The sequence below is a fragment of the Mytilus californianus genome, unplaced genomic scaffold, assembly GCF_021869535.1.
Source record: "Mytilus californianus isolate M0D057914Y unplaced genomic scaffold, xbMytCali1.0.p SCAF_14, whole genome shotgun sequence".
Taxonomy (NCBI): Eukaryota; Metazoa; Mollusca; class Bivalvia; order Mytilida; family Mytilidae; genus Mytilus; species Mytilus californianus.
In genome coordinates, this window is record NW_026262626.1 from 38774797 (window position 1) to 38792277 (window position 17481).

The 17481-nt window shown below is 31.5% G+C and overlaps 1 protein-coding gene across 2 annotated transcripts; it reads left to right on the forward strand.

Moving 5' to 3' along the window:
- The first annotated feature begins 2457 nt into the window (after positions 1–2457).
- LOC127724507 (carbonic anhydrase 1-like) lies at positions 2458–11644 on the forward strand. 2 transcript variants are annotated; one of them, XM_052231489.1, is made up of 8 exons: positions 2458–2701; positions 6179–6211; positions 7074–7250; positions 7770–7918; positions 9538–9609; positions 10023–10086; positions 10599–10756; positions 11283–11644. In XM_052231489.1, exons 1-8 carry the CDS (start codon positions 2578–2580, stop codon positions 11562–11564), a joined length of 1059 nt encoding a protein of 352 aa, XP_052087449.1. In that variant the 5' UTR covers positions 2458–2577; the 3' UTR covers positions 11565–11644. The 2 variants fall into 2 exon arrangements, with proteins under 2 accessions (XP_052087449.1, XP_052087450.1); XM_052231490.1 differs by lacking the exon at positions 7770–7918 and having other exon boundaries at positions 2459–2701.
- The last annotated feature ends 5837 nt before the right edge of the window (positions 11645–17481 follow it).

Sequence of the window (17481 nt, forward strand, 5' to 3'; positions counted from 1 at the left end):
TTATAAAGATATATTTATAATAAAGATTTTAAATTCTTCATCTGGTTTTTGACCTACATATTGCTGGGAACATGCTGTAATATACAACAAGAATAGATTTTACGAGGTTTGATAACAGGTTGAAGAAGAAGTATCTGATTTTACAAAAGATGTGTTAAGCTATATTTGGTTTTTTAGAAGCAGGTCTTTTCCACACGAAAATCAAATAATACATTTGTACCTTCCTGAATTAGAAAGGATTGATTATTGGATATCATATTTTGTAAGTTACAAAATATATGAAGATACAAAGGAGCAATCAAATGTATATGTCGAAAAAAATAAATATCAGTTATACGTCAATTTTATTATAAAAAAAACAAATGACAAAAAATATACAGAGAAGTGCAAATTTTACGGCACGAATTAACAAAAGCCGTAGATGGACAAAGGCACTGTGAAATATGAAATAGCAAATTATGTGCGTTCTTAGACCTGTCTGGATTAACCTTTATCTGTACCAATATATCAAAACGTTTTAAAACCAAAGATATATAAACAATTAATACTTGAGGAGCATTATAACCAAAGTGACACAAAATTATAGTAAAACCAGCTAAGGTCAACTTAAGGATTTGGTACCTTAGTTTCTTAATAATATCTTCATTTTCAATCCAGAATTGACGGAAGTGTTATAAATAATGTCATTTCAAAGGGCTGACTTCTGAGGTGATGATTCACTTTCGAACCAGGAATCAAATTGTGACTAATATCCCTGCTGGTTTTTGTTAATTCAAAACGACAAGAAAATATTTGAATGTTTGTTAATATAGAAATATTTTAATTAAAAAGAACACGGTGTTGTGGTTCTCGTTCTCGTTTCTATTACGGTGTCTTCCAGTCATGCAGCCTATATAACCACCGGTACTTTAAGACGAATCATTGTAGATTTATATTTTCTCGAACATTTATCCCATAGCAGCCATGATCAAAATACGAAATGTAAGATCGACAACATAATTTTACAGTTTGATGCACTGCTATATAAACAAACAGCAGTTATTCGAGTGGGAAATTATTAAGTTCCTTCAAAATAAAATGTGCGTGTAATCGTTGAGAAAAGAAAGAATAGTGGTAGTCAAAAAGAAAAATGAGTAGTTTAATATTTGATATACTAACGATGAGGTTTCAATCATTGGCCCCTATTTAACTCAACTTAAAACTTTAAGGCTAAAATGAGGTCAATAAACAGATGTTACTATTCTTGCTCATTTTCCTTAGGTAAAATTAGGTTTCGCTGTAAAGTATTCGACTGTTTCATGCTTTAAAAACATAACTGGTTCGATTTCATTGCTGCAGAACATTTCGTCCCCATAGGTATCGCCAACCCACTAGTCATGACTTTTGTGTTGACATGAAATATCATTGATACGTTCGTTTTCTGAAAATAAATTTGTCCATGGAATTGATGCACTTAAATGGAGTCAAAGTTTTAAATTTATAGTAATGTTACTCACTGACATATAAATGTATAAAGCTATCAGAAATTTAGAATTTGATCATACATTATAAAATATATCATCAAAGATACCAGGCTTATTATTTTGTATGCCAGACAACATTTCATTAAGCCTATAACTATATCAAATATTACATTCTTTAATTAGAAACAATTTCATAATAAAATCAAACTTGTGCACGAGAAAAAAAAACAAAGATACTAAGAAGCAAATACAAACTATATGTCGAGGGAAAAGACATACCAGTTATACATCAATTTGAAAATAAAAAAGGAAAATGACAAAAGCATATGCAGATAAGTATGAATTTTACTCCACATTTAAAAAAAAAATGATATACAAAAACATTTTTTTTTTATTTGTATGCATTAAATTTTGAACAAACAGTCCTTTATATAAAAGTAAATTAATACAAACCCATCCCATTTATCACTAGTTGTAAGACCGTTGTCTGTCTTTTGGTCGTTTTTCGTTTCTCGTTTCTCGATTTTTGCCGTAGCATTGTCAGTTCGTCTGTCTAAGTTTCGTTAAAATTCATTGAAGATTTGACAAAGTAATTAAAACAGAAATGTTGATCTTTTTTTTTTCTCTTCTGCAACTTTCGTCACAGGTTTGACAAAAAAGAGGGTATAAGAACCTCATATGAAACCACAAATCACCATGTCATGCACTGCAATCAAAATTTGAAAAAAAGACGTAAAAATAGCTTGCTACAAATCTTTGCTTGGACAATAGAAAAAATAAGTTCACCTCCTATTATACTATGTATATTTCACTTGCATCCATCATGGCATTGATATAAAAACAAAAGAAAATAATTTAATTGTTATCAAGTCTACACATCATAGGACAATATTAACTGTTCCTCTCCAATGATCACGATGTTAGATACGTTGTAGCTCAAAGTTAAAAGGCCACATTATTTTGATCTGATTGGTTACAAAAGCAGATCATTTTCATCATTTGTTTAATAAAGAAATTATGACATCCAACGTGTTACATGGCTTGATTTGATATATATACGTAGATCCTACAATTTTTCATTTCGAGTAAAGTTTTCAAAAATTGATATCTTGAAATGTTAAAAGCGGAAATGAAATTGAGAATTATGTTTCTCTTTTTCTGTCTTGAAACAATTCTTTTGCAAGCGACTGAGGCGACTGAAGGAGTGCAAGCGATTCAACTGTCTGAAGCAATTGAAGGTAAGCTGCTAAATTAGATTAAACCTTTTAGTAGGGTAATTGAATTAAGATTCCAAATTTCTATATTTAGTCACTAAGATAATCACTGTATAGTAGTAGTCTTAAAAACCAAACAGCCTATTCAGTTCAACCAGTGATTTTTCCTTAAAATTTTGTGTGAAGGTATTTCATGATTTGAGGAACAATATATGATGAAAAAAATTGGGGGTCACCGATTTACTTTTGTAACTATAGCAACCTCAGTTTTGTGTCTTCTCGAATATTAACATGATATTTGCTTGTTATTTAAACTCTAAAAAATCCCTTTATATCAAACCTACAAGCATAATTCTTGTTTCACGTTAAACAGTAGATTTGTGTCTATCAAATACAGGTTCAAGAGTTTAAGACTCTTATTGTTTTGATCTTTAAAAATATGGTTTATTTCATTCCCGCCAAAAATAAAACGTAAGAATGAAAAACGTTTCCAGTATTAAAAAATATCTAACAGTGATTTCTTCATAAAAATTTCAAGAAAGAAAGTGCCATGTGTACTCTATAAAATAAATTAAAAAAATTATATGTCACCGACCTTTCAAAAAAGTTATGAGTAATATTCATATTTTTTTCTAGTTCGTTTTGAAGAAAGGAGTTGTCGTTCTTCAGAACATTGAATTTGACGTCATAGTACACGTTTTCCTTGGTGGCGCACTATTTGAAAAAAAACTCAAATTGGACGTTTGAAACCCACATTTAAATTTTCCAGAATAACAACTATATTCATCTACTTTATTATCTGGTAATACAAGAGATCACATGTATGTATCAGTATCAGATCTCATGATGTTGTTGCCGCACAAAATTAACCTTCAGACAAATCACCCGTCGGAATGAAAAATTGTTCGAAATAACCTTTTACGCCGCGTTTGAAAGGAGAGTCTGTTTTGTCCTCTCCCACTCATTAGCAAAATCTTTTAAAATAAAAAGAGAAATGAAAGATTACACTGGCTAATTTACAGACTATTTGACTATATTAGACTAGATGTGTGGGCTTTTTCGTCGCGTCAGTTTCAGAAGTTTGCCCTAGCGCACTCCTTCGTCAATGTTGACAGACAGACAGACATAAGCACGGACGGACTTCTTTATACCATTATGTGTTCCGACTAAGACGAGCGTATCAAAATTATTCCGTCTAGCTTGTGGATTCATTATTTATGAATATTTAAAATATAAGGACATTAAAATTGAAGGTATAATATATGAATTAAAGTTTTGATTCTAAAACGATATACATCCATTTATCATAAAATACGATCACCGTTATTACTATACCTCACGTGTTTTGAATAAACGAGATAGTAAATATAAAATACAAATAAGTTTTTAATTCAAAAAATAATTTAGAATCTAAGAAATAATTTCCGTTGAAAACTATAAAGTATTTCTCAAAATGAAATATTATCTATCTAAATTGCTCATTTTGGCAATTAAAACAAAGACCAGGGTATAAATTGCCTGCATTGGAAATCGAAATTTGTTTCAATCTTTCCGGTCATTATAGCTTTTTGAAAGTGAGAAATTTAAGGTTGGATCTTATTCTTGAAGCAATTTTTTTTGTCATACAAGATTAGTTTTAAACATCGTAAATTCTGATTTTAATTCACATTCACTGAGTATTAATTTCTTTTATTTTTTGCCTTCAGCTTCAGTGAGATCAGGCGAAATCTTTATTATTTCTCCTTAAGACAATTTAAAATGAAACAAATGACAAAAGACAATGAACCTTTATCATTTTTATTTTTACTATAAGATTTTGTCAATGAAGCAGTATAAATAAAATTTAACTTCATTGCAAGATCAGATATTATTTTACAAGAATCATCCAGAAATAAGTTAATCTCAACATACATACGTTGCCAGCATATCGAAACTTCTCTAAAGTATTGTTTATCGGCTAAACCTTCTGAAACTCAATTTTGAAAATCTCATAAGTTCAAATTCTAAGCGTAAGTCAATAAAATTTACCAGTGTAAAGTTACACGGACGTGCGAAACTTGCGCCGATTAAAAAACATTTTCGATCTTTAATTTGCGCGGATTTGATTCTTTCATCAGTGCCTATTTTATTTTGTTATCACTAGCGCCGATACTATATTTGCTTTACGATTAAATACATGTACATACAGTAAACCTAGAATGTATATTGGTAATGTATGGATATAAACAGTGTTCCCTTATGTTTAAGATCAATTTCGTCATATTTTTCGAGAACTTCGGTTTGACACGAGAGAAAAAAAGATGGACTTGGTTGTTGGCAAGTACAACACGTAAAGAAAAGATGAAATGACGAGAAAGGAATATATCATTTGAATTGTTTTACATGACGATGGAAGTTTTAACGACCTTGACTGGCTATACAGCCCTTGCACGGTCCGTTGTTTTACATTTGTTATTTCGATGCCTTTTATAACGGACTATGCGGTATGGACTTTGCTCATTGTTGAAGGCGTACGGTAACCTATAGTTGTTAATTTCTGTGTCATTTGGTCTCTTGTGGAGAATTGTCTAATTAGCAATCATAACACCTCTTCTTTTTTATATATCAGATGTGTAGCAATACTCGGCAAGAACAGATAATAATTAATTCATTGTAATACGTTTTTATGGATTTTATTGTGGTGCTTTAAAATGCTGTAAATAGAATTTTGCTCCGTGATTTGTATTGATGTAAGCAGAATGCACAGATATCTTTTAAATTGACTTATCCTGCTCGAAATTCTACTCCAACCGCCCCTTTGTGAGCAGGGGACAACAGTTATATACATTATATAGTTGACAATTCATTATATATGTATAGCTGGATAACGGAAGAGGTTTATATCATAAATCAAAAAAATAACTTTCACCTATAATTTACATGTACACAATCGGCGCAAATGAAAGACAAAATAGGCGCAAGTGAAAGAAAAAAGTTAAATGCAGATCTGCACAAATGCAAAAAGCCGAGTTCAAAATTTATATTTCATTATTTTATTAGTACGGAAGTCACAGATGGTGTAGTATCTTTTGTGTCCATTCGTGTTTAATTTCCACTAAATATCAGCGCGACGCTTAATTCCACTTTTCTTTGAAGACGTAATTTTAAGCGAACACCATTTTAGAATCCGTGAAAAACGCGAAATAGGACGTTATAATTTGACGTTTTTTCATGGCTAGAACCAACGTCATAGAACTTTTATGTCACTACCAAGTTGCGTTAGTTGATGCGCATAAACAATAGGCTGTTTGGTCTTTAAGGCTGAAAACGTTCACCCAGAATCATCTGCTGATACATTATATATCAATAGTTAAAAGATTTAATGAATAGATAGAAAAAAAAAATAATTCTCTTGAAATCATTAGTGAAATTTCTCATATTTACTTCACTAATTTTTCAACCATCAATATTGATGGTAAAAAAAAAAACAGAAAAGAAATGACCTCTCTTTTTTTATTTTAGGTCCTAGCTGGGGATATTATCAAGGGGGTATTCGTAAGTACATCATCTTAACAACAATAAAATAATTCACAATAATTACTGATGGTAAAAATATAGATAAATGTGCATTCAAAATATCTAAAAGCCGTATGCCATTATTAGTTTCTTTTGAAAAAAAAACTAGAGATGTAATAAGACATTTAATATATATACTCATAACGCTATAATGTAAATTCCCCCAGTCTATGTCCAATCTTCTTCATTTTCGCATTGATCAAAGCATTTTGAAAATGTTCTTATTAAATCCTTCACTTTTTTTTCAGGAAACAATTACGAAAAGCATATGGGCATATAGGTTATGTCATAACAACACAACGTGTGATACTATGCATATAATGCTAATTAATAATAACATTTCAAGGAAAAGGCCATATAAAGGAAACAATATTTATAAACCATTCTAAAGTGTTTATGCAATTAATCTCATAAATACATTCATTCATTATATCTAAATATGACTGAAGAAAATTAACAAATGTATTCTAGAGAAACAATCTTGCATAAATTTACATTGATCAGTAAAATATTGTGTACAAAAGGAGTCTTTGGAGCCAAGTACATGTTAACAGATCATCGGAAATCTATTTCACTATTTGATTTTGTTTTATAATACTCCGCTCTTAATGAACTATCATGAATGCAGATAATTATAAGAACGAGGCGCTTATGTCGTATTCCCAACTATTTCACCTTACTTGTTAACTAAAATAAAGGTATTAAAAATTTAAATCACATTAAATTTTATAAGTAGTTTTCATTGTATTGATACAGTTATTATTGTTATTATTTCAGCTTTATTAAGATGATAAGTTCATTACCTTTCAAAAAGGGCTCTATAGCCATTCTTTTATTTTAGCGCCACCATTTTGGTCTTGCTTAGCAAACTCTGAAATGTGTGCTGGTACAATGCAGTCTCCTGTCAATATTGAAACAAACGATGTGGTCAAAAACAGCCATATAAGGCCGTTTTATTTCTCAGGACTTTGGAAAACAGCAGGAATAAAAATGGAGCTGAAAAATACTGGTCATGGAGGTATAAGGGTTTGGATGTGGGGTCTTCATTTATTTAATCTTAATTTTAGGGCTTTAAATTTTTCCTCTATTAAACATTTTTGTTTGTTCATTATTATCTATTCATAATTTAGCATTTCATTATTCTCTATTTTATTTAACTATTTTATTTAATTTATTTATATTTGGTTCATTCTCTTTATTCTTTAAGTTGGGACCACTATTTCTATTCTGTAAACTCTCACCAGACCCTCAGATATGTATACCTTGTTTTTACTATCAATCTATTTTCTCAAATAAAACGTGTTACATGATTTTGTTTTATATGTACAGACTTTATCTAAAGGTAGTCATAATCATATTGATCAATACAAACGATAAGTTAATCTGTCTTTATTATTCAAATTTGTATTTTTCGAACTATAGCTAGGTTAATAGTTGTGTATGATAACATTTCTTTATATCATTCTTTAAAATCATATATCATGTTTTTATTGTTTACATGTTATCTAATTTTATAGTATTTGTTTATTTTTTACAGTTAAAGTAGAGTTTCCTAATATTCAGCCAATAATTAAAGGTGGAGGTCTTCCTGGACCCCATAAACTTAAAGAGTTCCATTTCCATTGGGGAGGTAATAGTCAAAGAGGTTCAGAGCATACAATAAATGGACATCAGTTTGCTATGGAAGTAGGTATACAAAATTGGCCACGTTTCAAGTGATAGGTTTTGATTTCATTGAGGTACGTCTCATTCCTATTTTAATGAATACATACTGAAAATCTATCCCAAGTTTCTGGATTTACCTTCCACAGGAATGCTCAAAGCCGATTATTTGGTAAGATAACCTTGCGATTCAAAGATAAGAACCGAAACAGTTGAAGAGCTTGCTGACCAAAAAGGGCCTAAAAATAGCATAATTCGTCTACGGTCAAGTTTGCCTTCAAATCATTCACATTTCTTCCAAAGAATAAATCTAATTGTAAACGCTTGACAAAACAAAACGTTTTTGCTTGTTAAAAAGATATTTATGATCAAATATTGATCGTCTTAATTTATTGTATAACTTTATATTGTGTACAATTAAATCACATGTTTATTGAAAATTGTTTCGACTAGAAATAATATATGTAACAATACAATACCTATTATGACGAAATTGAAAAAAAAATTAAGTTAATCATAAATGTTGGAATGGAAATTAGACCAAAAACCATGTGTTTCTTTTTAAAGGTGTTCAAGATGTTATTCAGTTAAGATGCCAATGATTGAAAAAATCGATACAAGAAACAAATTCAAATCAGGCCAGTAGAACGATTGATCTTGATCTAAGAATATGTGAAACATAATTGATCAATATTTATGAATGAGATGATATAAGACATTGTAAAATTAATATTTGATATTTTGTTATAACTATTGTTCTGAGGAAGTTCAGTAATTCATTACAGGGTAATGAGGACTAACGCTGTAATCTGAGTAAAATGTAATACAGCAGTAGTGCAATGATGTTTTGTGTAATTGTCAAAACAAAGAAATATTTCTGAAATTCATTCAGCAGATACCTAGACGACAACATATTGAATTATCGAGTTATTATAGTCAAATATTCATCTCTCATATTTCAAATAACGTAATATTGTTCTAATCATTTAGAGACCTTGATCAAAAGGCTGGAACACGTTTTCAGACATCAAAACAGGAGTCCAGACATACTCGCCAAGCTCTTTACTTGTGTGTTTAATTACATCCGTATAGAATATTAACACAATTCACATTAAAATTCCATTTCCAAACTTTCATTATTTAGTTTAATTTAAGTGACGTGTTGTATAAAACAGCAAGTTTTTTTCTGCACAAGAACAAAATGAATGTAAACAATTGTCCACCTTTTGCTTTTTAGTTTTTTGTAAAGAGAAAAGGCAAAATGTAAATAAATCTAAAATATACAGGAAATAATTAAGTTGAATTTTGCAACATTTAGACTTTCCTAATTGGTACAAATGATATATAAAGTGTATAGATTCTTGATCTAAAAGTACTAGACACATAGACACAAAACTACAGCTAAGGAACATTTGTATTGCTGTTTTGTTTTTATCCAATAGTCAAAGTGATATCTTTAAAGGGGAATAAAAACCCGCATCTCCCTGCTAATAACCCGTCAAAGAGTCGTAAATGAAATGTTAGTGTAAATATAATACTCGGAAAGTGCTAACAGTTGGATTTTTAGTAAATCAAGTTGTCCTCTTACTAGGAATGCATGTTAATTTATTATAATTATAGCTGCATCTACTTATTTATTCTAGGCCCATTTTGTGTTTCTTCCAACAACAGATGGACCAAAACATTTTGCCGCAGTAATTGGAGTATTGATTTATGTAAGTCCATTTTCATTAATGTTTTCATAACTTTTTTATTAAAACTCACATGTATGCCTATCATACAAAGGAAAGAAAGCGAACTATTATATTCTACAATGAGGATGGATCTGAATCGGAAGTAAGAATTAAACTGAAAAAGGGGCCAGGCTGTGTACGGACAGAAATGACTTTTAAAAAAATGTCACCTTCATGCCCTAAAAGAATTACGTCAAGGGAACTTCGATGTGTAAAGAAATGGAAAATCGGAGTTTATATTCCTATTCCGACTTATGTGATTGTGGTTTTATACATTAAACTGACTGAAAAAACATAAAATATATTAATGTGGTTTGTTTTCAACAGTAACACAATATTCGCCTTAAAAGTTAACTTTTATAAGTGATAAACAAGAATAATTATTGTCGTTACAGGCTGGAAGTAACAATCAAAATTATGACCATATAGTTTCTAAGCTAAAAGAGGTAAAAAACATTGGTAAGTGAACATGAACTACATTAATTTTCAACTGTAACTACAGCCAAAGATTATGGTGAATTGACATTTATAGATCGTTTATTGTTTTATAAATTAGATTTGTTCTAAACAAGGGGGAGGAAAAGATACTTAGGGTATTCAAAACCATGTCGACGTAACAAAAACTATTCGATGGCCAATTAATTTGTAGACATCGTCCACAAGCCAGCAGATATTTACCAAGATTTACCACAGACATGAATAAATCACAAATGGAAATCGATCATTTCATTTTCCGAAGGAGGGGGAAGAAGGAGATTTTTTTGTGACGAAATATTCACTTTCTCCTTTAACGAGTCTAGATTATATTTTTGGTGGCGACTTAGTCGCGCGGAAATTTATTTTCACCAACTGTACATATCATTTTTACCTTTTGTTTGGTGAATATTCATTTTCGTCCTGTTTGGGGAAAGTCTATTTTTTTTAGATTTTAACATGCCAGAATATTCATTTAAATAAAAACTTTTTTACAGGTGACAAGGCAGTCCTGGACAACTTTCCAATCATGGATCTGTTCCCAGAAACCACTCGCTGTTGGTACCGATATTGTGGAAGTTTAACCACACCCCCATGTACAGAGACAGTTATATGGACTGTGTTTGAACAAAGAATTTATATGTCAGAAGACCAGGTAAATATAAATCGATATTTTAAATTCTTTAAACCAAAAAAAAAAAAACATGTGATCACATTATCCAGCTTCTATTTATTTTACTGCTTTTGAATAAAAGGAAATTCATCAATTTGTAATATCAATACATCTCTTACAGAGATATTATAGATACAAACACATTTTCTTCAAATGTGTACAAGCGAGGAGATATAAGATACTTTTAGATATTTTTGTCATTTGGTAATTATCTCTTTAACACATAGTACACTGTCACCTTTTATTCCGTAGTGAAATTGAGAATAATGAATATGTTCTATGATCAAGTTTAAAACTATACTTAACCTTCCGGAGCAAGTGATATTAACCCCATTTTTTTGTAACTAGACATCGATTGACCCAAAATAAAACGACATCAAGACGAAACAAAACAAGCAGCAAATTTACCAAATACAACACAGTAAAACACTTCTATAGACAACAATATAGGAATGGGACAGGTAAAACTGCGGATTACGTGTACACTCTAATTTGTATTCCTTAATAGATCAGTGAATTTCGGAAATTGATGGGAGAACCAGAAATTTTTACAGAAGGGGACAATAATATAGTGGATACATTTAGACCTGTACAGCCATTGTTACAGCGCAAGGTTTCACTAAGCTGCCCGCATAGGAGAAAGTACTATTATGAAAAATATCGTCGAAATGCAAACGAATACGGTTGCATCAATCATGGATATAGGAAACGAAAGTGCCATGATTGGTATTCTTATCATTCATCTGGATCCAATAGCTGTCTGTGGGTGGATTGGTACAGAAACCTATGAGTTAATGAAAGATAAACTACTAGAAAATGCAACATGATTACAATGTTGCATAGTTATAATTAAAATATCTCTAATACATATTCTGCTTTGTTGTTGTCTTCTGAATCATGAAGAATTGCCTGTTTGCCAACCACGGCTATTTTTAACTGCTAGTTCAAGGAGAGGTTTTGACAGGGTTTGCATCCAAACGATGACCAAAATATAAAGAATACAGAAAATGGGCGAATAAATAAAGGTGGCCAAAATATAAAAAGAAAATGATGGGCAAAAACTCAAAAATAGAGAACCATGCTCTAAAAGTTAAAGAAATGCAGAAAGCAAAAAAAAAAGGGGGGAACTACATCCAGACTCATCTAAAAATAAACGATAACTGTTTAACGTCAAGCCAGAAACAATTACAGGTAGCATATGCATATTCAGAAATATACCATTTCATTGTCAGATAAAAGTAACCTTCTTTGTACTACACATTATTACCCATGTCCGTCGGTCCAACTGTCCGTCCTTCCGTTCGTCCGTCCCATTATGGATATATAGTTATTCCAGATAACTTCTCCTACAGTTTGAATGCTAGGAAGTTTTCACTTTGCTGTCTGTTTGTACATATATTGAAAGTGTGCATGTGGTCAGGGTTTAGATATTTATTGATATTTGCTCTTTTTGGGAGATAGTTGAACTTTGTCATTTTTGGAGTATATACTTGCATAAGATGTGCAAAGCATTATATGTTATAATACAGTTACTTCTGAGTGGAGTGCGGGGGCATCACTTTGTCTAGTTTCTTAACATACAGAAAGATTCAATTGAATCTATTTCGTAAAATAAGCTATAAAAGCCCAATAAGACCGTACGTAAAGCATTTCAAAAGAGAAAATACAAAATGATTTGGATTATAAAACCACATAAAAATGAAAGAAAAACAAATATGGTAGACTGCAACTTACGGCAAGCACTTTATTACAATAGTCATCTAATTTCGACGAAACAATCAATGGTTCTATCATGCTATCTAACAAATCGTCTTAGACTTATTGTTGATATATTGCTGTATTCTGTCAATTGCTCTATTACATTCAAATCGAAAGAAGAAATACTATATTTATGAAATCCTAACTTCAATGTATCTTAGCTAATGTTTCCTTCGTGCATTGTATATCAAACTTCTTTCTTGTGTGTGGATTCGTTTTTATGGGTTTTCTCCACTTTATTTGAAATATTAAGTTTGCTTTGATAGTTTATATGTCAATAATATTGACCAGTGAAAAGACGAATAGAAATAGCATCGTTTAGTGTATCATTATTCCGATAAAGTCAAATTTATTTTTCATGTCTATCATTCCATATGTGCACTGCCTTACATGGAATAAAACATTGGAAACATATTATTTGTGTGACATCATTGACATGATAAAACGTATTTGAATTCTGCTGTGTTTTCGGGTTAAATCAATAGACCTTATTGCTATCTATTCTAATCCGGATTACAGTTCTGATAAAGTTCTGAAATTACACAAATTGTTCATTACGTCGCAAACCAGTAGAAGCTCACTTTGGGACCTATTAAAAAATGTATTGTGGGTACACGTTTTCAAAGAAACATGTTCAAACCATCATCAACACATGTCTATCATTCCATATGTGCACTGCCTTACCACTTCACACACTAAATATCACTTCAGACACTCATTCTCACTTCAGATACTCGTGATAAAAAAGGGTTCAGTTCATGATCAACTTAAATAATTATTTGTATTTTTATAATAAACAACAATATGATACAATTTTCATTTATTGTTCTAAAATTCAATCGAAATTTGCCACAAGCCATACATATAATGATCGGTTTTGGAAAACATATTGAACAATGCTAGCATACTGCTTGAAGGGCGTTCCGCCAGCCAAAAGATGAAAATGAACACGACTTAAAATACAGAAAGATTTGCACAATGATCTCCTTTATAATAGGGCCTCGGTAGTCGGGTGGTCTACCATGTCTACTTCCTTTATAAAAGGGCCTCAGTGGTCGAGTGGTCTACCATGTCTACTTCCTTTATAATAGGGCATCGGTGGTCGAGTGGTCTACCATAACTACTTCCTTTACAATAGGGCCTCGGTGGTCGAGTGGTCTATTATGTCTACTTCCTTTATAATAGGACCTCGGTGGTCGAGTGGTCTACCATGTCTACTTCATTTATAATAGGACCTCGGTGGTGGAGTGGTCTACCACATCTACTTCCTTTATAATAGGGCCTCGGTGGCCGAGAGGTCTACCATGTCTACGTAGTTCATCTTCAGTGATCACTAGACTATCGACACTGATGTTTTGAGTTAGAAGCTGGCTTTGCACTATGCGATTAACCCATATTTGAATTGATCAAAACTGATTAGAATTGCCACCAGTTTCCTGCTTTAGGTCGGTTGTATATTGGCAGTCTTGGCCGATAAAAGCGACTGCCATAATATGGCGACGTGTGTTACAAGTAGCGCTAAACACCAACAATTAATCAAATGATCTTTTATACATATCATAATAGATCAAAACTGCATGCCAGATACCGTTCTTTATCAGTGTTGACTCTTGTTGCTGTATCTATTCATATTACGTTATGAATCGATTACCTTAAAATGAAATGCATGTTTTAACAACATCTACATATCTAAGATCGCCCACAGTTTTTCAGTTGTTTTTCATGCCTTTTTTCAGTAGTACATCTGTCAATTCAAAAGTAAGAAGATGTGGTTTGATTGCCAATGAGACAATTCTTCACCAGAGACCAAATGACGATGAAGTTAACAACTAAAGGTCACCGTACAGCCTTCAACAATGAGCAAGACCCATACCCCATAGTTATATATTTGATTCTGTTATTATACACTTTTATAACAGGTTGTTTCCCTTTGCCGAGTGTACAACATTTTTGCACAAATATAGAAATCACATGGATAATATCAAGATATTTGAAGTCTGCTGTCATTTTTTGCTTAAGGACAATCAAATAACATAAAGAGTAGTTTATCAAACAAAATGTTAGTATTAGAGTGTTACTATTTAAAATTGATAAAAAAAAAGAATTGGCAATTGAGTTGATGATACCCTCGAGGATCAACAGTCCACTAGCAGTGGTATACCCAGTCCTATTAGATAAAAATAACACTATTAATTTCGTGCATCCAAAATTATTTTCTTTATTTACCTTCATCAGGAACGCTCCGACACAAACATTCAAAAGCCAAAGATGTATAAGACCTAAAAATATTAGGAGCTTTATAACCAAAAGGGTCCTAAAATAGCATAATCTATCTAAGGCTAACTTTGCCTGAAGGATTTAAAACATTATCTTCATAAAAATTCTCAATTTATCAATATATCTTAAACATGACCCTAATATTAATGTAAAAGTTTTGTCTTGTAAAACAAACTCGTAGCATTTAAACAAAGGTTTCTGTGAACAATGATATATAGTCATCGGGAAATTCAACGAAGTCGCAGACAGAGAGTTTGTGTTGGTATGGTTGATTCGTCTTTTTTTCAAGATTTGTTGGTAGTTCAAACATTATGATATAAAACATAGAAATCTAAATGATTTCCTGATAAGTTTTTAAAGGTAATAATTGTATTAATCAAACAAATAACAACTTATGATTACAAAAAACTAGACACAAAAATCTGAGCATCCTGTTACCATGTAGCTCTTCCACAAGATCTCTTACGGAATAAAACATTGGAAACATATTATTTGTGTGACATCATTGACATGAAAAGAATAATAATACAGGTATTCTGCTGTGTTTTGGGTTAAATCAATAGGCCTTATTGCTATTTATTCTAATCCGGATTAGAGTTTTGATAAAGTTCTAAAATTACACAAATTGCTCATTACGTCACAAACCAGTTGAAGCTAACTTTGGGCCCTGTTGAAAAATTGTATTGTGGGTACAAGTTTTCAAAGAAACATGTTTAAACCATCACATGCATCATAAACACATCATTCTTATGACTTTCATTTGTCTTTAAAACAATTGCTTCATAAACTATCAAGTTTTTATATGTTAACTTTTTCCGCCCTCAGCTCATTCATGTGTCATTTGTGGTGACCTTTATTTTTGCAACACTTGACAAAAAAAGGAAGTTGTCTAAGTTACTTCCATGTAACTGGCTTTTCCGCGTTGGACTAAGTAGAGATAAGGTGTATGAAGCCTCATTTGACATCGTATAGATTTTACAAGTTCATTTACAAAGAAAAAACACGGAAAGCAAATAATTTGATTATATTTTACATCATTAACATAACAATAGTTTATTCTAACTTAAATTTGACAAATACAGGTCTTTCGTGGTATTCTGCAGTATTTCTACCGACCCGACTTTTGTTTCTAATTTCTGTTTCACATGGGGACCGTCTTTACTGTTACATTAGCACTTCAAACACTCATGAATTGTCTGATAAAGATAAAATTTTTCTGTTCATGATCAAGTAAAATGCACAATAAATATAGATTCTTACATTGATACCAGTGGATTATCGGATTTATCCAATCGAGATAGTTAAATTATCAATTTTAAAGTCCGAGCCTCGGCGAGGACTTTAAAATTTATAATTTAACTATCGAGATTGGATAAATCCGATAATCCACGAGAATCTGTTTCTCTAACATGTTTAATGATTAAGAAATAAATTTTCTTTTTTTGTTAAACGAAAAAACCCTCCGAGTACCTTCCACATTCCACGAAGTTGTCAATTTCGTTAACACCTAGCATATTTTGATTCATCCAGTTAGCTAAAAAGGTTATGACCTTAAAATCATCCAATCATCTTTTGAGATCACCGGCAACCACACGTTGATTAAATTTTTTTACACAATGGGTTCGGAAAGGGATAAAATTCCATAGAATTAGAGAAAAATTATTATAATACCATTTGTATTAATATATGATAAAATCTGAATACCAACTGAACGTAAAGATAATTAAAATGTGTTTTAAAATACATATGAAATCTACAACAAGCGATACATGAAATGAAAGGGTTTGGAAAACACATTAAACAATGCTAGAAAAATGCTTGAAGGGCAGTCCAACAGACAAAAGATGTAAATAAGCTCATCATAGATACCAGGATTGAAATTTTGTACACCAGATGCGCGTTTCGTCTGAAAAAATACTCATCAGTGACGCTCGAATAAAAAAAATCAAAAGTAATGTATAACACCAACAACCAATCTAGCAGTCTATCATAATAGAGCAAAAATACATGACACCGTTCTTCATAAGTGTTTATCGTTATATCTATAAATAATGCACTATGAATCGATACTCTTAAAATCAAATGCATTTATACGTCTTTGACATCATCTACATATCTGATGACACTCCTATTAATTTTGGTGGGGTTCGTGCTGCTCGGTATTTAAGTTTTCTATGTTGTGTTTTGAATATAAATATAAATAAGAAGATGTGGTACGAGTGCAAATGAGACAACTCTCCATTAGATTCACAATGTGTAAAAAGTAAATAATTATAGGTCAAAGTACGGCCTTCAACACGGAACCTTGGCTCACACCGAACAGCAAGCTATAAAGGGCCCCAAAATGACTAGTGTAAAAAAATTCAAACAGGAAAACCAACGGTCTAATCTATATAAAAAACGAGAAACGAGAAACACTTATGAACCACACCAACAAACGACAACCACTGAACAACAGGCTCCTGACTTAGGACAGGTGTAAACAAATGCAGCGGGTTTAAACGTTTTAACAGGCGCCAACCTTCACCCTAACTTGAAACAGTAGTGTAACTGTTGCATTACAACATAAAAAGAATACTATAAAGTATTAATTGAAATGGCTTAACTCGATCAAAAAGACATATAAACAAAAACAAGTAAACATACACTGAACGAATAAGTATGATCTATGA